This window comes from Plectropomus leopardus, chromosome 5 (assembly GCF_026936395.1).
Source record: "Plectropomus leopardus strain MGB_pleo_1.0 chromosome 5, ASM2693639v1, whole genome shotgun sequence".
Lineage (NCBI taxonomy): Eukaryota > Metazoa > Chordata > Actinopteri > Perciformes > Serranidae > Plectropomus > Plectropomus leopardus.
In genome coordinates, this window is record NC_142180.1 from 30,430,581 (window position 1) to 30,445,669 (window position 15,089).

Below are 15,089 nucleotides of genomic sequence, written 5' to 3' on the forward strand. Positions count from 1 at the left end.
CTGTCAGGGATGGTTATGAAACCAGGAAGCGACCACCAGCGCATGATCGCGTTTTTCCTCTATTTTTAAAAACAGGAAAACCATTATTTAATCATCTTTTATCTCAACGTCACAATTGACATACATCATCTAATTTTTTTTTTCCAAGACATTTTTTTGCAACATCGCTGTGTAACACCAAGGTCACCAGTGCGACCAGTGGATGTAGTGGGAGCTAATCCCTCAGCACGCGATTATAGTAAAGTTTTAAAGCCGCACGTGCACGAAATATGGCTGGACTTATAAACTTTGAGGATGAAAACGAAGTGAAGCAGTTTTTGGACAATTTGGGAGTGGAGTACAGCTTCCAGTGCTACAAAGAAAAGGATCCTGAAGGTAAAACCCCTGAAACACTGAACAGCTGCCACACATGGAGGTTAAATGCTTAAATCCTAACCTAAACCCTAACTTAAATTAATAGCAATTATTTGCTTAAATCAATGAAGTCAATAGGCTAATTTTTGGGACAGGCGTCTCTCTGTATAAGAAGGGCTTTTAATTTATGTCCAACAAAACTGTTGCTCAGCAAAGATGGAAATACAATCAAATTATTATTTGATCCCTTTTCCCCCTTTTGTTTTTGCTCTCTTATTGTTTTAAGTGTTTGAATGCAATTTTAATGTTTTTTTTTTTAATTTGTATTTCATGGATTGCTGTGCCCCTGTAAAACACTTTGAAATGCCTTGCGTCTGAAGGGTGCTATATACGTAAATGAACTTGCCTTGCCTTTGAAACATATAGGCATATTGGCTTAAAAAAGGGAAGAAGTTAATGAGTAACAAAAGAAGAAATAACACAAAAGTAAGCAAGAAATCTGTGAAAAGTACAAAAAATACGTGGAATTTAAAACAAACAAACAAAAAAAAAACATAAAAAAACCCAAACAAACAGAGAAAGTAAAATTACAAAAGCCAAGCAAGAAATGACCTAAAATGCTTAAAAATTGTGATTCTGTAGAATAATTATAAATATAATTCACCTGACATTTTTCCTAGCTTTTACAAAAAATAATCTTCCAATCTCCTTTTTGCTTTTTTCTTGTTTACTATGCCGGTAATTTCCCCTTTTTTGTGTTCATGGTGTCATTAAAAGTAACTGAATTGTGGAGAATCTTATCAAGCTAACATTGTGAGTAGTATGTCCATGTTGATGAAAGTTTAAATATATATACTGGTATGTGTTAGTGATTATTACTTAAACATCTTTCCTTGTGTCGTGCTCTTTTTAGGGTGCCAAAGGCTCGCAGACTACTTGGAAGGTGTGAAGAAAGACTATGAATCTGCAGCACAAGTGCTCAAACATAACTGTGAAACATATGGACACGGAGAGAGCTGCTATAAACTGGGGGCATATCATGTCACAGGCAAAGGTAAAACAGTAATGTGTTTTTTTTTCATTATTTTACCCTGTCCAATGTTAATGGTCATTTTACATTTTGTGTCACACAAATTTGGACAAAATTGTCTGTATGTATGGGATTAAATAAAGTGCTCAAGTAAAGTACAATGCACTTTTTATCTACTACTTTTGTGACTGTATTCAAGTTATTGGTTAAATTGCAAGATTTAAAGGTTTAAAAAGGATAAAATATGGGGGATAACATCAAACATGATGCTTTCTTTGAGTTTGTAGAATAAAACAGTGTATGTGGTATTTAGTAACTATACCAAACCACCTACTACATAGAAATCAATTTGTATTAGTTTAAATGAGAAGCAGGTTAATTGATTACCAAAAACCTAATCAAAATCATTTATCAAAAGGTCAAAATGCCAAACACTTACTGTTCAATACCTCTAAAAAATGAAATTTAAGGCAGTAGTTTGGTTTCTTGTAACTTGTTATGCTAAAAAAAAATATAGTGTAGACAGAGTAATTCAAATGGGAGGAAGAAAGTATTTTAATTTTTAACAACAACTGATGATCTCATATTTAAAGTTAAACACAACTGAATTCACAGCATTAAAGTATTTACTTTGAAAAATCATGTATCTGAAATTATTTGTTCTGAATTCACCTCTTTGAAATTAAAATATAAAATCTGAAATTTACAATTTCAAAAGCTAAATTGGAATCTTTTTTTTTTAATGTTCAAAAATTCAGATCCAAAAATTAAAATTTCATAATAATAAAAATAATAAGAATTCAGGTCACCTAAATTTGACTAGTAAAAATCAGATCCAAAAATTCAAATAAAAATCTGTTATTTTAATTTTTTTTGTAAGTTTTGAAACCTGCTTTTTTGGCCCTGAATTTTTTAACATTACAGGAATATATAACTAAATTCAACCTTTCTAACTCAAGAAATTGTATAATATGTGATTTCAAAACAAATAAACTCAGATACATGGTCTTTGAAGGAAAATATTTAAACGCTATAAATTTAGTGGTTTAAATGTTAACTATTCAGTGGCTGGTAGAATTCAAGTACTGGTGCCTCTCATTTGCATCCATACATTCAATAAAACAATGTTAAAAATAAACTATGAATATTGTTAATTGTGAACATTAACATAAAACTCTTCACTTTGAATTTTGATACAGACAGTGATGGTTTGTCTTCTTTATATTCAAGTGAGGTATTTGAATTCCTCTGCAGGTGGAGTGACTGAGTGTCTGAAAACAGCGTTCTCCTGCTTTATGCGCTCCTGCAACACTGGTGGAAAGAAGTCTGTAGATGCTTGCCATAATGTTGGTCTGTTGGCCCATGATGGACGAGCTATGGAAGGAGGTACTGACCCGACTGTAGCTCGGCAGTACTACGAGAAGGCCTGCGCTGGCGGCTTCGCTCCCTCCTGCTTTAACCTCAGTGCTTTATTCATAGAGGGTAACGCCAAAGGACTGGCACCAGATATGGTACAAGCTCTGAAGTACGCCAGCAGGGCTTGTGAGTTGGGACATGTGTGGGGCTGCGCTAATGCAAGTCGAATGTACAGACTTGGGGACGGGACGGAGAAGGACGAGAAGAAGGCAGAGGAGTTGAAGAATCGAGCGAGGGAGCTGCATGGTTTAGAGAAGGAGAGGCAGCTCAAATTTGGTGAATGAATGTGACTCATCTGATTAAATTATTATTGTCTTGGTTTGACTACACATGTGGTGCTCAGTCAGGTTGTTTGTGGGGACGAGTAAATTTGTGCTGTTCAGGGCTTCAGAGGTAGGAGACGATAGGTTGTTTTTAAAAAGAATGGTTGAATTAACATGTTTGCCTCATTTACAGTGCGTAGACCATCAAATTCAGGGAGCAGTGTTGACTTGACTGTATTGGTAGCCAAATGTATGTTAATATAAATGAAAAAAGACAATAAAATGAATTGTGAATCGTATAAAGAAGTCAATTACTAATAATGCCAGTAGTGGTAAAGGAATTAGGAATAAGTTTATAGGGTTAAAGGGCAGTTTGAACTCAGTATACTGTATTCAGCATCAGATTTTGCCTTCATACAAACTATATGTATATATATAATTTATATTTTATGACTTATAGTTCTTGTAGAGGTTGATTATAGGGCTAACAGGTAGTTTGAACTCAGTATACTGTATTATACATATATAACTAAAAGTTCTTGTAGAGGCTGATTACTTACCACCAGGGAAATGGTAAAACCAACATTTTTGTGTTTATGTGACTAGGACCTTGATCTGTAATTTAAGCCATTTGTTCTGAAACTTAAATATTTTTGAAAAATAAGAGGAAGTCATTTATTGAGACAAGAAATGTTGCTGCATGACAGAAATGACCTTGTTAATAACAGGACATCTTAAAACCCTGTGTAGCCAAATACTGGATGATACTGGATAGTTTTTACGAGCACAACTTCAAATCGACCACAGGAGGGAGTCAGAATCAAAGACATGAACTTTGCGCCAACCTTTTCAAATCTCACAGGGCGCTTAATTGTGAGGTCCGTGCAATAAGTGGGCACTGAGTCTACTACTGCATCCTGTAAACATTTGAACTCAAACTGCATCAGAAACCTGTGCATAATTTAGCCTACACGTTGACAAAAGCTCTGTGTGTATATGTGTCTGAACTGAGCCGGTGTGCGGAGGATGGAGGGCGGACTAGCTCCGCCCGTCAGCCGTGCGCCTCCTCAGCCCTCATTCAAAACAGAACACAGCTGTTGGAGGCGCATCGTCGTGTCCTGAACGTTAGCCTAAAAACTGTTAGCTGTCTGCTCCCGTCTCCTGCTGGTTTCTCATGTACCCGCTGGAATACCGGAGGAAGAAAGAAGAGAACGGCGCACTTTGGTGAGTTACAGAGCAAAACGAGTTAAAGTTTGCTTTCGTTTGTGATATATCATTTTAGAAACCCCCCCCTCATGCAGCCGTCGAGTTAGCAAGCTAACGTAACGTTAAGCCCCACGAACGGTTTGGATGTGTTTGTTTTCATATGCAGGATGCTCCGTTATCAAAGTGCATCGACATCCATCAAGAGGAGGGGACAAGGAGATGAGAGAGAAACGATAATACTTGCCCTTATTTTTGTGAAGTAGACAATCTGTAGCTGGGTGCAGAGGTTTATTTAAGCCACTATTTAATTTTTTCCTCCACCCACGTGAAGACACGGCCACCCCACCGCACACACACCGAGAGGCAGCACCGAGGAGTTTGATTTAATGCTAATAATAAATCATGCGCTCCCTCACGAAGCTAAGTTGGCTAACGATTCAAGCTAGCAACAACACGCTAATATGGGAACCTCTGAGAAAAAGAGTGGTGAGAGTCAGTGAGTTAGCAGTTTATTATTCCTCCCTTGCAGTTTGTTTACTTTAGTGGCTACGGGGTTAGCTTCTGTTTAGGCAAACGGGGGACTTTATGTCCCGTTTGTGCTGTTAGCCCCACAGTCATACCCACTGCAGGCGCCCTGCTCCGGGTAGCTCATTGGCGGTGAACCCCCTGCTGCACAGTTGCCCTCCGGGGAGTGCTTTGGGTGTGGCGTGGGTTCACCCACGAACAATACTGTGTACAGCAATATCCTGTCTTCTCTCAACCATAGCATATCTCTGCTATAAAATAAGCACAAAAGATGAGTTGTTGAGGTGTTATAAGTCTGGGAAAGGGGGGACCAACAGTTCTCAACCTCAGTGAAATTACTTCCTTAAGAGGAAACTGTCAGAGCAGAAGAGGTTGCCTCTAAGTTCAGCTTGTAGTTAGGTGTTTCCTCAAATAATGTACTCACATCTCATCAACAAGTCAACCAACAAGCTGTTTGATTATTGTTTTCCTCCATTAAGGTAATCCAATTTTCTGATCAATAATAATAGTTTAAAGGTACAGAGTGTAGGGTTTAGGAGAATCTAATGGCAGAAATTATATATCATATCCATAAATGTTTTCATAAGTTCATAATCACCTGAAAACAAGTATCATTGTGTCTTTGTTACCCCAGAATGAGCTGTTTATAAGAAAAAGCTCTTCTTTTTACAGATTATCAGCCTGGTTGATTATTGGAGCCAATATTTGGCATTTTGCCGATTATCTGTATCTGTGTTTTACTGATCACCAATGAATTTAATTTATAAAAAAGTGCAAAGAAAGTGTCAGCATAGGAGGAACTTTCACTTTGCAAAACCCCATGGAGCTGTTTATTTTTTCATTTCTGTTGAAATTGAAGTTTTTTTTTTACTTTATTAAAAAAAAGTTTCTGGGGATTTGCTGTATATGTTAGTGAAAGCTTCAGTTCTGATTAATAATTTACTCAAGGCATTTAAACAAAGTTTTTTTTGTTGAAGTTTGTTATATTCCAAATTCTAAATATTGACAAAGATTTCCATTTTCATTGTAAATACACATCAATTCCAAATATTGGTTATTGTTCTCATTAACTACTAATAATAGGTGTCGTATTGACCCTGAAAAACCAATATTGGTCTGCACCTAATAAACAGCATGGCAGACCCCATGGATGAGGACCCGCTCTTTATGTAAACTGTTAATTTTAAGGTTACAAAAACACAACAGTACTTATTTTCAGGTGATTATAAAGTAATGAAAACATAGTTATGGATATTATATGCAATATCTGCCAATAAATGCCCCTCAAAACTTACACATTACACCTTAATTTTGAAATGAATCTGTGACAATGGCAATTTGTCATTGTTCCCTGAATTTCTGAGGTCAGGAGTATTCAGAGATATGTTTTTGTACTGGGAGCACACACACTTGAGTGGGCCAGCTCTATTAGCTGTCAAGCGCAATTAGTTTTGATTCAAATTCACGTCTTTTTCACTATAAGGCCGCCCCTTTTTTCTTAAACAAAGCCTCCCTCTGCTGAAAACTCCTATCTAACACAGTCTTTGTCAGTGTCTTGCGTGACGCTGCTGTTGCTCGCGCCTCGCTCCCCATTTTAACTGAGGAATGTTCCATATCGATATTTAGTGTGGTTGTTTGGAGCTGCTGTTCTCAACACTTAACATATGACCCAGAGGTCACTGGTTCACACTCATGACTGGAATGCCTTTACAGTGCTGTGGTGTCATGTTATGCAGTAAAGACTGAAACTCATTTGGCTTTAGCAGTCCTCTTCAACGATAAAATAGATGTGTAATTTATCTGTTCACCAGATAGAGTTGATAGTGTGCTAGTTCCAAAAGGACTGTTTGATTGAGTGGTTAGATAAAACTCAAGTTAAGACCAAAAAGGGAGATGAAACCTAATTATTTCCAAATGCTGGAGGTCCTCAGTCTGTCCATATGTCAGAGAAGGAATCTGTCAGGAATTCCTTTTGGTTTTTACTCCGTCCAATTCAGGCTAAATGTGGGAGAGAAATTGTTATGGATTATCAGCGAAAGTTTCACCCACAGGACAGTGGGTGCAAGGGTCCATCTTTAGTGTTTACTCATGTAGTCTTTGTACAGCAGCTTAGGTTTTAATCCAATAAAATATGGTTGATTCAGTATTGGAGTCAGCATGTCGAGTCCCAGTGTCCGTCTTAAGCAACACAAGTCCCATCTGTACGCCTATTTACAAACGCAGCGTAGAATTATCATTGTGTGTTTGGGGGTTTATCCTGTTCTTCGTCTCTCTCTTCCTGACTGTAAACATAAAGAGTCACGTTGCAAGTCTGTTGCTTGCCAACAGAAACAGTTTGAGCGCCCAGAGGATATGCCGAAGCCGACTTGGTCACAGAGTGCCGCTCTTAATTTCAGTTACATCACTGTGAATATAATACATAATTATTTATCCCTAAATGTCTTTGCAATGACGCAAGCCAACTCTTCTTAATTGAAACATTTGGTCAAGTTCCAACCGGAGGAAGGATACCATTCAGAGGATTTACCCTCACAGATGCATTTACAGTTTTCCATCTCTGAATCATTGAACCCACTTGGATGACTCCCCTCAGAGTCATTTGAGCTACTTTTTAGTAACCGTCCCTCTGTAACTTTACATCCCGCCTCCACCTTCTAGGCTGAGCTAATCCCAGAGATGCCTCGTGTACATGGGCCCATCTGTTCAGCACTGTGGTATGGCTGCTCCGTCCAAGGCCTGTAAATGTGATTAGTTAGAGATTACATCTGTGTGTGTGAAATGAAACTCCCCTCTCAGAATCAGAGCCGTGTGTTTACAAGAGAAAGGGATAAAACACTGAAGGGCTTTTGCGTCATCAGGTTCAATCCCTGGTCTGTCTCAGGTTATGTTTCTCTGCTCTGCATTGCATCATGTTCACTACACCAGTGGTTACCAACTGGTCCAGCCACTGGGTCCAGTTTTCTCCTTAGTTATTATATCAAAGTCAGCAAACAAGAGAAGTTACCACATACTCAGTATGATATGAGAAAGTGTAAATAACACATGGGTTTAAAACAGAATGAGGTCAAACATGTTGCAAGATAGTGTAATTAGTTTACACTAGGGGCATTTCTAGGATTTGAAGACGTTGGAGGCTTAGTCCGGACCTGTGAAGGAAAAAAAATCACTGGAATTTTTAAAAAGAAACCAAACGGGCACATGTTTTGTTTTTTTTTTGATTGTGGTGATTTTTTTTCCTTTAAAAATATTTGGTGACTTTTAACACTTTGGCTTTTTCTTTGGGGTAGGGTTAAAACGGTTTGGCAATTAATTTTTAAATTTTTCAAATGTGATTTTCTTTTTCTCTAAAATATTTTGGAGAGTTTTTTTTTTCTCAAAACATTTTTGGTAAAGTTTTTTTCTCTTACAATTTTTGGTGATTTTTGAAGAAAACATGCCTTCTAATACTGCAGTCACAGGCAAAATGATGCTATTTTTCAAAACCAGAAACTATAAAAACCGAAATAATTCGTTGGATTTCCAAATTTCTGACTGTCCTTGAACTGTTTATTTGGGGTGCATTTTCCCTGTCAATCGAAAACAAATATTTGTAGCTTTGGGGAGGGTCAAAATAGAAAAACGGCCACCACCCTCTTCTTATAAATAAACAGTCCCTTAGGCCTACTCTTATGTTTGGAAACAAAAAAAATTGGCCACATAATAACAAGAACAGGGCAATAAAATAGCTACTGTTCTTAAAAAAAAACCCAAACCCCTCTCACTCTATAAAAAGAAACCAACGCTCTATGCTGCAAATTTACTGCGCTTCATAATAAAACATGTTTTTCACAAACTGGACATGGTCGTGAGTCCCTTAAAGGCCATTCAGAATGCACCCATGACCAACTTTTGGACCACAACCCACCAGTTTGGAACCAAGTACAGTTTATGTGAAATGTTCTTAGATGCATTATATCTGTGTGCAGTAAAATATAGAGCACAGCAGACTATTTGACTTCCCTCTCTGTGTTTATAATCAGTCATCTCAAGCCTCCTTCTGAATACATATTCTAGAGGCGTTTTAGTCTGCATCAAGCTTTTTCTCTGTGTGACCTCCAACTAGGGCTGTTGCTCAGTTGCCAGGGTAACTTTATGCGTGCGTCTGGCACATCCATTCAGCACAGATGGAACTGCGAAGTCACATGTCGTCACACTCTTCCTCTGATGCCTTCCCAGCCTTGGCTCTGTCACTACAAGTGCAAACACAGAGCTAGTTATCTGTGTTCATTTTCTGATTTGGTTTTCACAAAGTCATCTGACTTCTCTGGTACTGTTGGGAGTAATATTAAAGCTCTCTGCGCTTGACAAGTTGTTTTGGAACAGTGATAGTGAAACTGTCATTGATTGTGTGCTTGATAAAGACCTTTTACATATGAGGTGTTTCTAATGTTGCTGGCATTCGGGTGAAGTGGGTGCTGTAGATGTGAGCTTGGCTAGCTGACTGCGTGCGTATGTGTGAAAAAGCAGATAAAAGACACGGATAATGCACGTCCTGGCTCTCTCTCTGGAGAAATCACAGAGGCAGGCACTATGTTTCACTGCATAGACTGAGCAATGTGACTTTGTGTTTCATACAGTATTTGAGGAAGTAGTGCAAAACGGCCTCTTCTTATTGTTATGTGCGTTTGCCATGTGGTTCCTGCTGTGTTGTAATCGCAGCTCTTGATTAGGAGAAGTAGAGAGCAGCTGGACACAGAGAGTGTTGAAACAGAAACTGCACACAGAGGGTCACTCGTGACTGATGGCTTAAACTCTTACAGACAGACACACACCCTGTTAAATGCACGCCACAATAGGCACAGTGGCAGCAGGAGGCCTGGAGTTTTGAGAACATTTTAGCCTGAATTTATCCACTGACTGGAGTGGCTCATACATGAAGGGCTACGCAGCGAGTGGACTACAACTTTGTCTCCCCTGCCTCTTTCTCCTCTCCAGTTCCTACCTTCTCCTTTGTGTTATTTCACTCTCAGTTTCTTTTTCATGTTGCTCTCTTGTTGTGAGTGGGATCTGATGCTATTTTAGTCCTGTCTTGTCCGCCTAAGATTTGTTCTGCATAATTATTAGTCAGTTTCTCTCACAATGCCTTGACATACACTACATTTACCAACCCACAAACCTCTGCTTTCTGCTTCCTCCTCCTTTTCTTGTTTTGTCCTCTGGGGACTTTTGTAAATACGTCTCATTTGAGATCACTGGTGCTGTTATGGCACCTGACTTGTGATGTGATACTTCTTTCAAAAATCCCTTCTTAGTATACTTCTCTTCCATTTAAATGAGCTAAGCTTCTCAAAAAAAATCAGTGTGTTTTTGTTTTACCATGCACAATGCGTACATGGATCTTGTTCATGAATCTTGTAATGTTTAGCATATTTTATTCAGGATAAATCTGATATGAAGTACCTAGTATTTAGGTTTCATACCAAGCCTTACTTGTTAACATGGTTGTGTGGAGTTGTGCTGAGTTGTAACTGATCTTTAAAATCAAGACACAGATCTCTTATAACCTCATCTGTCATGTTTCACTGTGACTGCCAACCAGCCGTTTTATATCTGTTTCAGCTTGTTGAGCAGCTTGAAACAGCATTTGATAAAACACAAGGTGCTTTTACTGCGATGATATTTAAATGTCAAAAATTTTTCAGAGATAGGTGGTGGTAGTTTACCAGAATACTGACTCAACAATGTAATAAGAGCACAAACTTGAGCCATTCTGGTATTTGTATTAGGTGAGATCCTTTTACTTCTCCCCTTACATGCCTTTTGTATAGAGTTACTCTTATCAGGTTTGACTTCAGCATTAGGCTGACTTGTCAAAATATTTGAGGAAACCCCAGGGCTTCCCTGCCTGTTTTTTGGTCAAGCTCATGTGACTGTGTGTGTTATGTAATAGCAGCTAGTTTTGAAATATTTGTCTTAAGTTTTTACTTAGTGTTATCGTCCCCAGGCCCAGTAATACTCGACATAAAACCCGTAAGTCAGTTGAGGCCCGCTGACCATCTTCTAATTCATAAAAAAGATAAAATGATTTACAGCAATTGATTTTTTTTCTTTGAATGTAAGTAAGGTAGTACACAAACAGCATCAAAATTGAGCTTGTTTATAGAAATATTTTTAAAAAGTGCAAGGGAGCGACCCCCTGATAGAGGTCCAGGTGAAATTTTTATCCAATATCACTGATGTTTGTTTATTACTGGGCCCTTGGCTTACTGTCACATTGCAGAAGTGGCCCCAGGCAAAGCAAGTTTAGTAGCCCTGCCCTTGGCTTTGTCAGTTATTATCCGTCATGTAAGACTAGACCAGGACTTGACATTGAACATTTCTTTGTGTCAAATTACTGTAAACTCTCTGGGTAAGTCAAGATCATCAACCACTCAGAGTACTGTAACATTTTTAATACTTCAGTTATATGCAGACTTGCCTGTTGTAAGACTTTATGCCTGAATTGTACTGCGCGCTCCCCTGGGCTGTGAACAGATGCAATTAAAGCCAAAAAATGGCAATGTATTGATCAGTTTGTATTGTGGCTGTTTGTTATGCTGGTTCGAGAAAAAGGGGAAATGTCTTACTGAACTGGCTTTATTCAAATTCATGCTTGTCCACCACCCTGACTGTTGTCTTTCATGTCTTTTCATCTGTGTCCATGTGCATCCATCCAGTGTATGCATGTTGTTGTTTTTTGGTTTTTTTTAATAATCTGTTTTCAGCTCAGTATCAGCCCAGCTCACCCAGCTTAAAGGCTGTGTGCTGGTGTGTCATGTTGTAGGAGTTTGAGGTCATGAGGACACGGGTCAGAGGTGAGTTAAGGGACAGTGCCGTAGTAAAAGGGCCCAGCCTTTAAGGCATGCAGAGTGTAAGCTATGGTGGTCTCGTTCAGCGGGACACTTTCAGGCGGGTCTGTCGCGGCCTGTGTCATGTGGCTCTGCATATCTGGAATATTCTCACCAGAGGAAGTTTCACATGACCAAAGTATGAAGCAAAGCGGAAGTCTGCTTAAAGGAATATGTTAAGATATGTGATTTTGCATCTTATCAGCATAAAAGTCATTAACCTAGTTTTAAGTGTAGAGGTTGACAAATATTCTCAAAGGCCCTGGCGCACCAAGCTGACAGTCGGCCGTTTGTGTCTGTCGGCCTAGTCACTGTAATGTGTCATGCATTGGTGGCCCTCAGTGCTAGTTTGCTCGTTGAATCGGTGTCTGCAACAAGGGAGCCAGATGATAAATAAAATCACTCTGATTGGCTGTTCAGCTCAGCATATGAGAAGAGACACAGAAGTGAGTAGGGTTCCTGTGGATTCTTAAAAAGTTTTAAAAGACATTGAATTCATTTATCTAAAATAAGGCTTCAGTTGGTATTAAATCGATTCAATTAATCTTTCAAAAATCTTAAACATACTCAGACATGGGAAGTAGGTTTTTATTCATGTTTTTTCTGACATTGCATTGTTAAATCTCAAAATAACCAGTAACTAAATAACAAGTAATTAATTAATTAATTTTCTTTATCTCGCCATGATGGGAATCCAGGCAGTGGAATGTCACATGCAGGTTGAGCAGCACAAAATCGTTCAGAAAACAGGCCAGAAATGCCAGATATCTCCCACTTCTGTAGGTAAACCAAATAGATACTTTTATGATAATAAAATATGTGCATCGTCTTTCATGTGTTCCACTATTAAAAGAATTTTTTCCCCAAAATATTATGCAGATAATTCAATTTTTTGGCCAGACAAAAAAGTCACGTTTTATGTTGCAGTAAACATTAGGGCAAAATAACAGGAACCCTGACTGAGGAAAGTAAACAAAGGGCTAAAGTCAAGAGGGTGTGAGTTCAAAACAAAATTGTCATATAAGGTAAGATTACTTTTTTTTATCCACTGAGCTCTGTAGCAGAAACATTTCGTAGTGGTTTGTGTTGTTGGTAACTGGCGCATGGTAAATATGCTTCGTTCTTTCAACATTGGTTGTGTTGTTGGCTAACTACCGTCAGGACAGTCCTCTGGTTTCCCTTTTTGAATGACAGTTGCCATCATTTGCTGGTATGGAGGAGTATTTCTGCAAGTGCAGAACATACATGCTTATTGGCTGCTGGCTGTAGTCCTGTGTTCATGTGCAACTTTTTGGCCGTGACATAAGCGAAGTAAGGGGCTTTTGTCACTGTTGGTACTGTGATATCGGTTTGATATGTCCGTACCTTAAATGTAGTTTAGATTGGGAAGGAGAACCCTGTCATTTCTGCCATTGACGGTGGACAAAATATCAGGAACGCAACTCAGTTTCATGCAAGGCTGTGAAATAGCAACCGAGCGTATTTCCAGCATAATCAATCACACCACAATTTATGAACTTCATCCTCCTTCTGTAGTGTGTACTCACATTCGTGGTATTTAAAATATGCCTGAGCTGTAAGTTGTATGATTTCTGCTCTTAATGTACTAGGCCAAATCTTTGTGTTCAGGTGTTTTGATTGAAATGGATGTCAGGGCTATTGTTCTGTTTTGTTCTACAGATACAGATTGAGGATCAGACCATAATCCCCCTCCCACTGGCCCAATACGTAAACACAGAGATGCCGCACCCTTCCACTTCCCCTGCATATTGTCCTGATCCACCATGTCTCAGAGACAGGGCTTTGTGGTCTAGCCTCATCTATCTGTCTAAACCTTGAGTGTTTTGGCCTGGAAGTCTAACTGTGAGCTGAGCCTTGGCTGTGTCATGGAAACTTGTGAACTTGGTCCTGAACTCTGCCAAAGACAATAGATCAGATACAGACAAACATGATTTCACCTCTCGCTCCTTCTCGCTCCTCTTTTGTGTATTCTTGCATTTGCTCTCCACCGTTTTTGCAGTCTCTCCTCACCACCAAACAGACCTGTCTTATGTACTCTGTTGGACTTTTGGCCTTTAAAACGCAGTGTATAAATATAAAACCTCATCCTCCGCACCTGTTCTGCACCTCTCTCTTTTTTACCGTCCAGCATCTCTTCGATGAATGAACAGTGATGATTCATGTCTTAAGAAGACATGTTTCTCAGTGTCATCACAAAGAATTTGTCTAGATTTGTGTCACTGAGACAACCTGTTTCCTGTCTCCTTTGTCAGGTTTCCCACAGGTCGGATCTTGACATGCAGACAGAGACATGTGCTCACATGCCTACAGTTACACACTTCACATCACCAACTGTCAGACTCGCTGTTAATTCATTTCATTCACACTATTTTTGCCTTTAAATGTCATGTGAGCTCATGTAAGAGAACAATAAAGTTATTATGCATTTCCAGACAAGGCAGTTAGAGAAGAAGCACAGACTGTACCAAGCACAATTCACATGTGATACCAACAGGAGGAAAGTTTGTTTACATCCAAGTGTTATACAATTTAAGAGTTTTTGGCAAAGAAAGTAAAAACTGGCTACTGTTACTATATGAATAAGAAGATGCGACACTCCAAGAGTTAAAGCTATTCAGTTACATCTGCCCACATAATATGGCATTTATACAATTTTCATGAATTAATTTCCTCCCACCACATATAACAGGTGGAATTTATGTCTGCTCCTAGTTTGTTATAATGTTATGTAAAGAATATTTGCAATATTTATGAATATGTTAAATGCCTTACATTTTATGTATAATTTTGTTTGTGCAAACTCAACACGTCATTCTTTCAGACCAGTGGAGGGAAAATTATGTACAGATGTGAATCTTATTACTGCAAGCTCAGTGCGTGATAGAGATTGGCAACCAGGATTGGGCAGTATGATCGGGTGGCGGAAGAAATATGTCCACAGGTAGAGATTTGGCAATACCGTTTCTACCAGGGGAGCAATTTGTGGCAGTCTATCTAGTAAATCAGAGCTGGATTCTCACGTAATCTCGTGATTCTAGTACCCAGCTCATAAGCGTTATTATGGATCACTACCTTTCTTTGCAAGTTCCACCCTACTGTGTAGCTGTGATTTGCTAGTATAAGCCCAAGGTGTGGGCGATATATGGAGTATACTTGATGTATCGTGGCTTGTTCCACATCGGATATATAAAATGACTATATCAAGAACATCGAGTATAAATTGTCACGTTTTTTTTTAAAGCCATGGGCATTGCAGTTCTCTTGTTCTCCACACACACACACACACACGCAAAGCAGGGCTTTTGCAGTGCTCCAGACCGTGACTATTTAGTCATATTTTGCGACCATGGAGCACTACTGCGATTTTCAAGTACTATTAATACATGAACTGCAGAGCTGTTAGTTTAT

The 15,089-nt window shown here is 38.8% G+C and overlaps 2 protein-coding genes across 3 annotated transcripts in view; both read left to right on the forward strand.

The window, feature by feature from the left end:
- Window positions 1-8: 8 nt before the first annotated feature.
- On the forward strand, window positions 9-3,369 carry coa7 (cytochrome c oxidase assembly factor 7). The gene is made up of 3 exons (XM_042483926.2): window positions 9-375; window positions 1,268-1,408; window positions 2,639-3,369. The coding sequence occupies exons 1-3, from the start codon at window positions 270-272 to the stop codon at window positions 3,082-3,084; spliced, it is 693 nt and encodes a 230-aa protein (XP_042339860.1). The 5' UTR covers window positions 9-269; the 3' UTR covers window positions 3,085-3,369.
- A 660-nt stretch (window positions 3,370-4,029) lies between these two features.
- Window positions 4,030-15,089, forward strand: part of ralgps2 (Ral GEF with PH domain and SH3 binding motif 2) — a 104,798-nt gene continuing 93,738 nt past the window's right edge. The window contains exon 1 of one of the 2 annotated variants that reach the window (XM_088077931.1): window positions 4,030-4,287. The gene's annotated coding sequence lies outside the window, so the exon portion shown is untranslated. The remainder of the gene's footprint in view (window positions 4,288-15,089) is intronic. The other variant, XM_088077930.1, reaches the window with a different exon arrangement.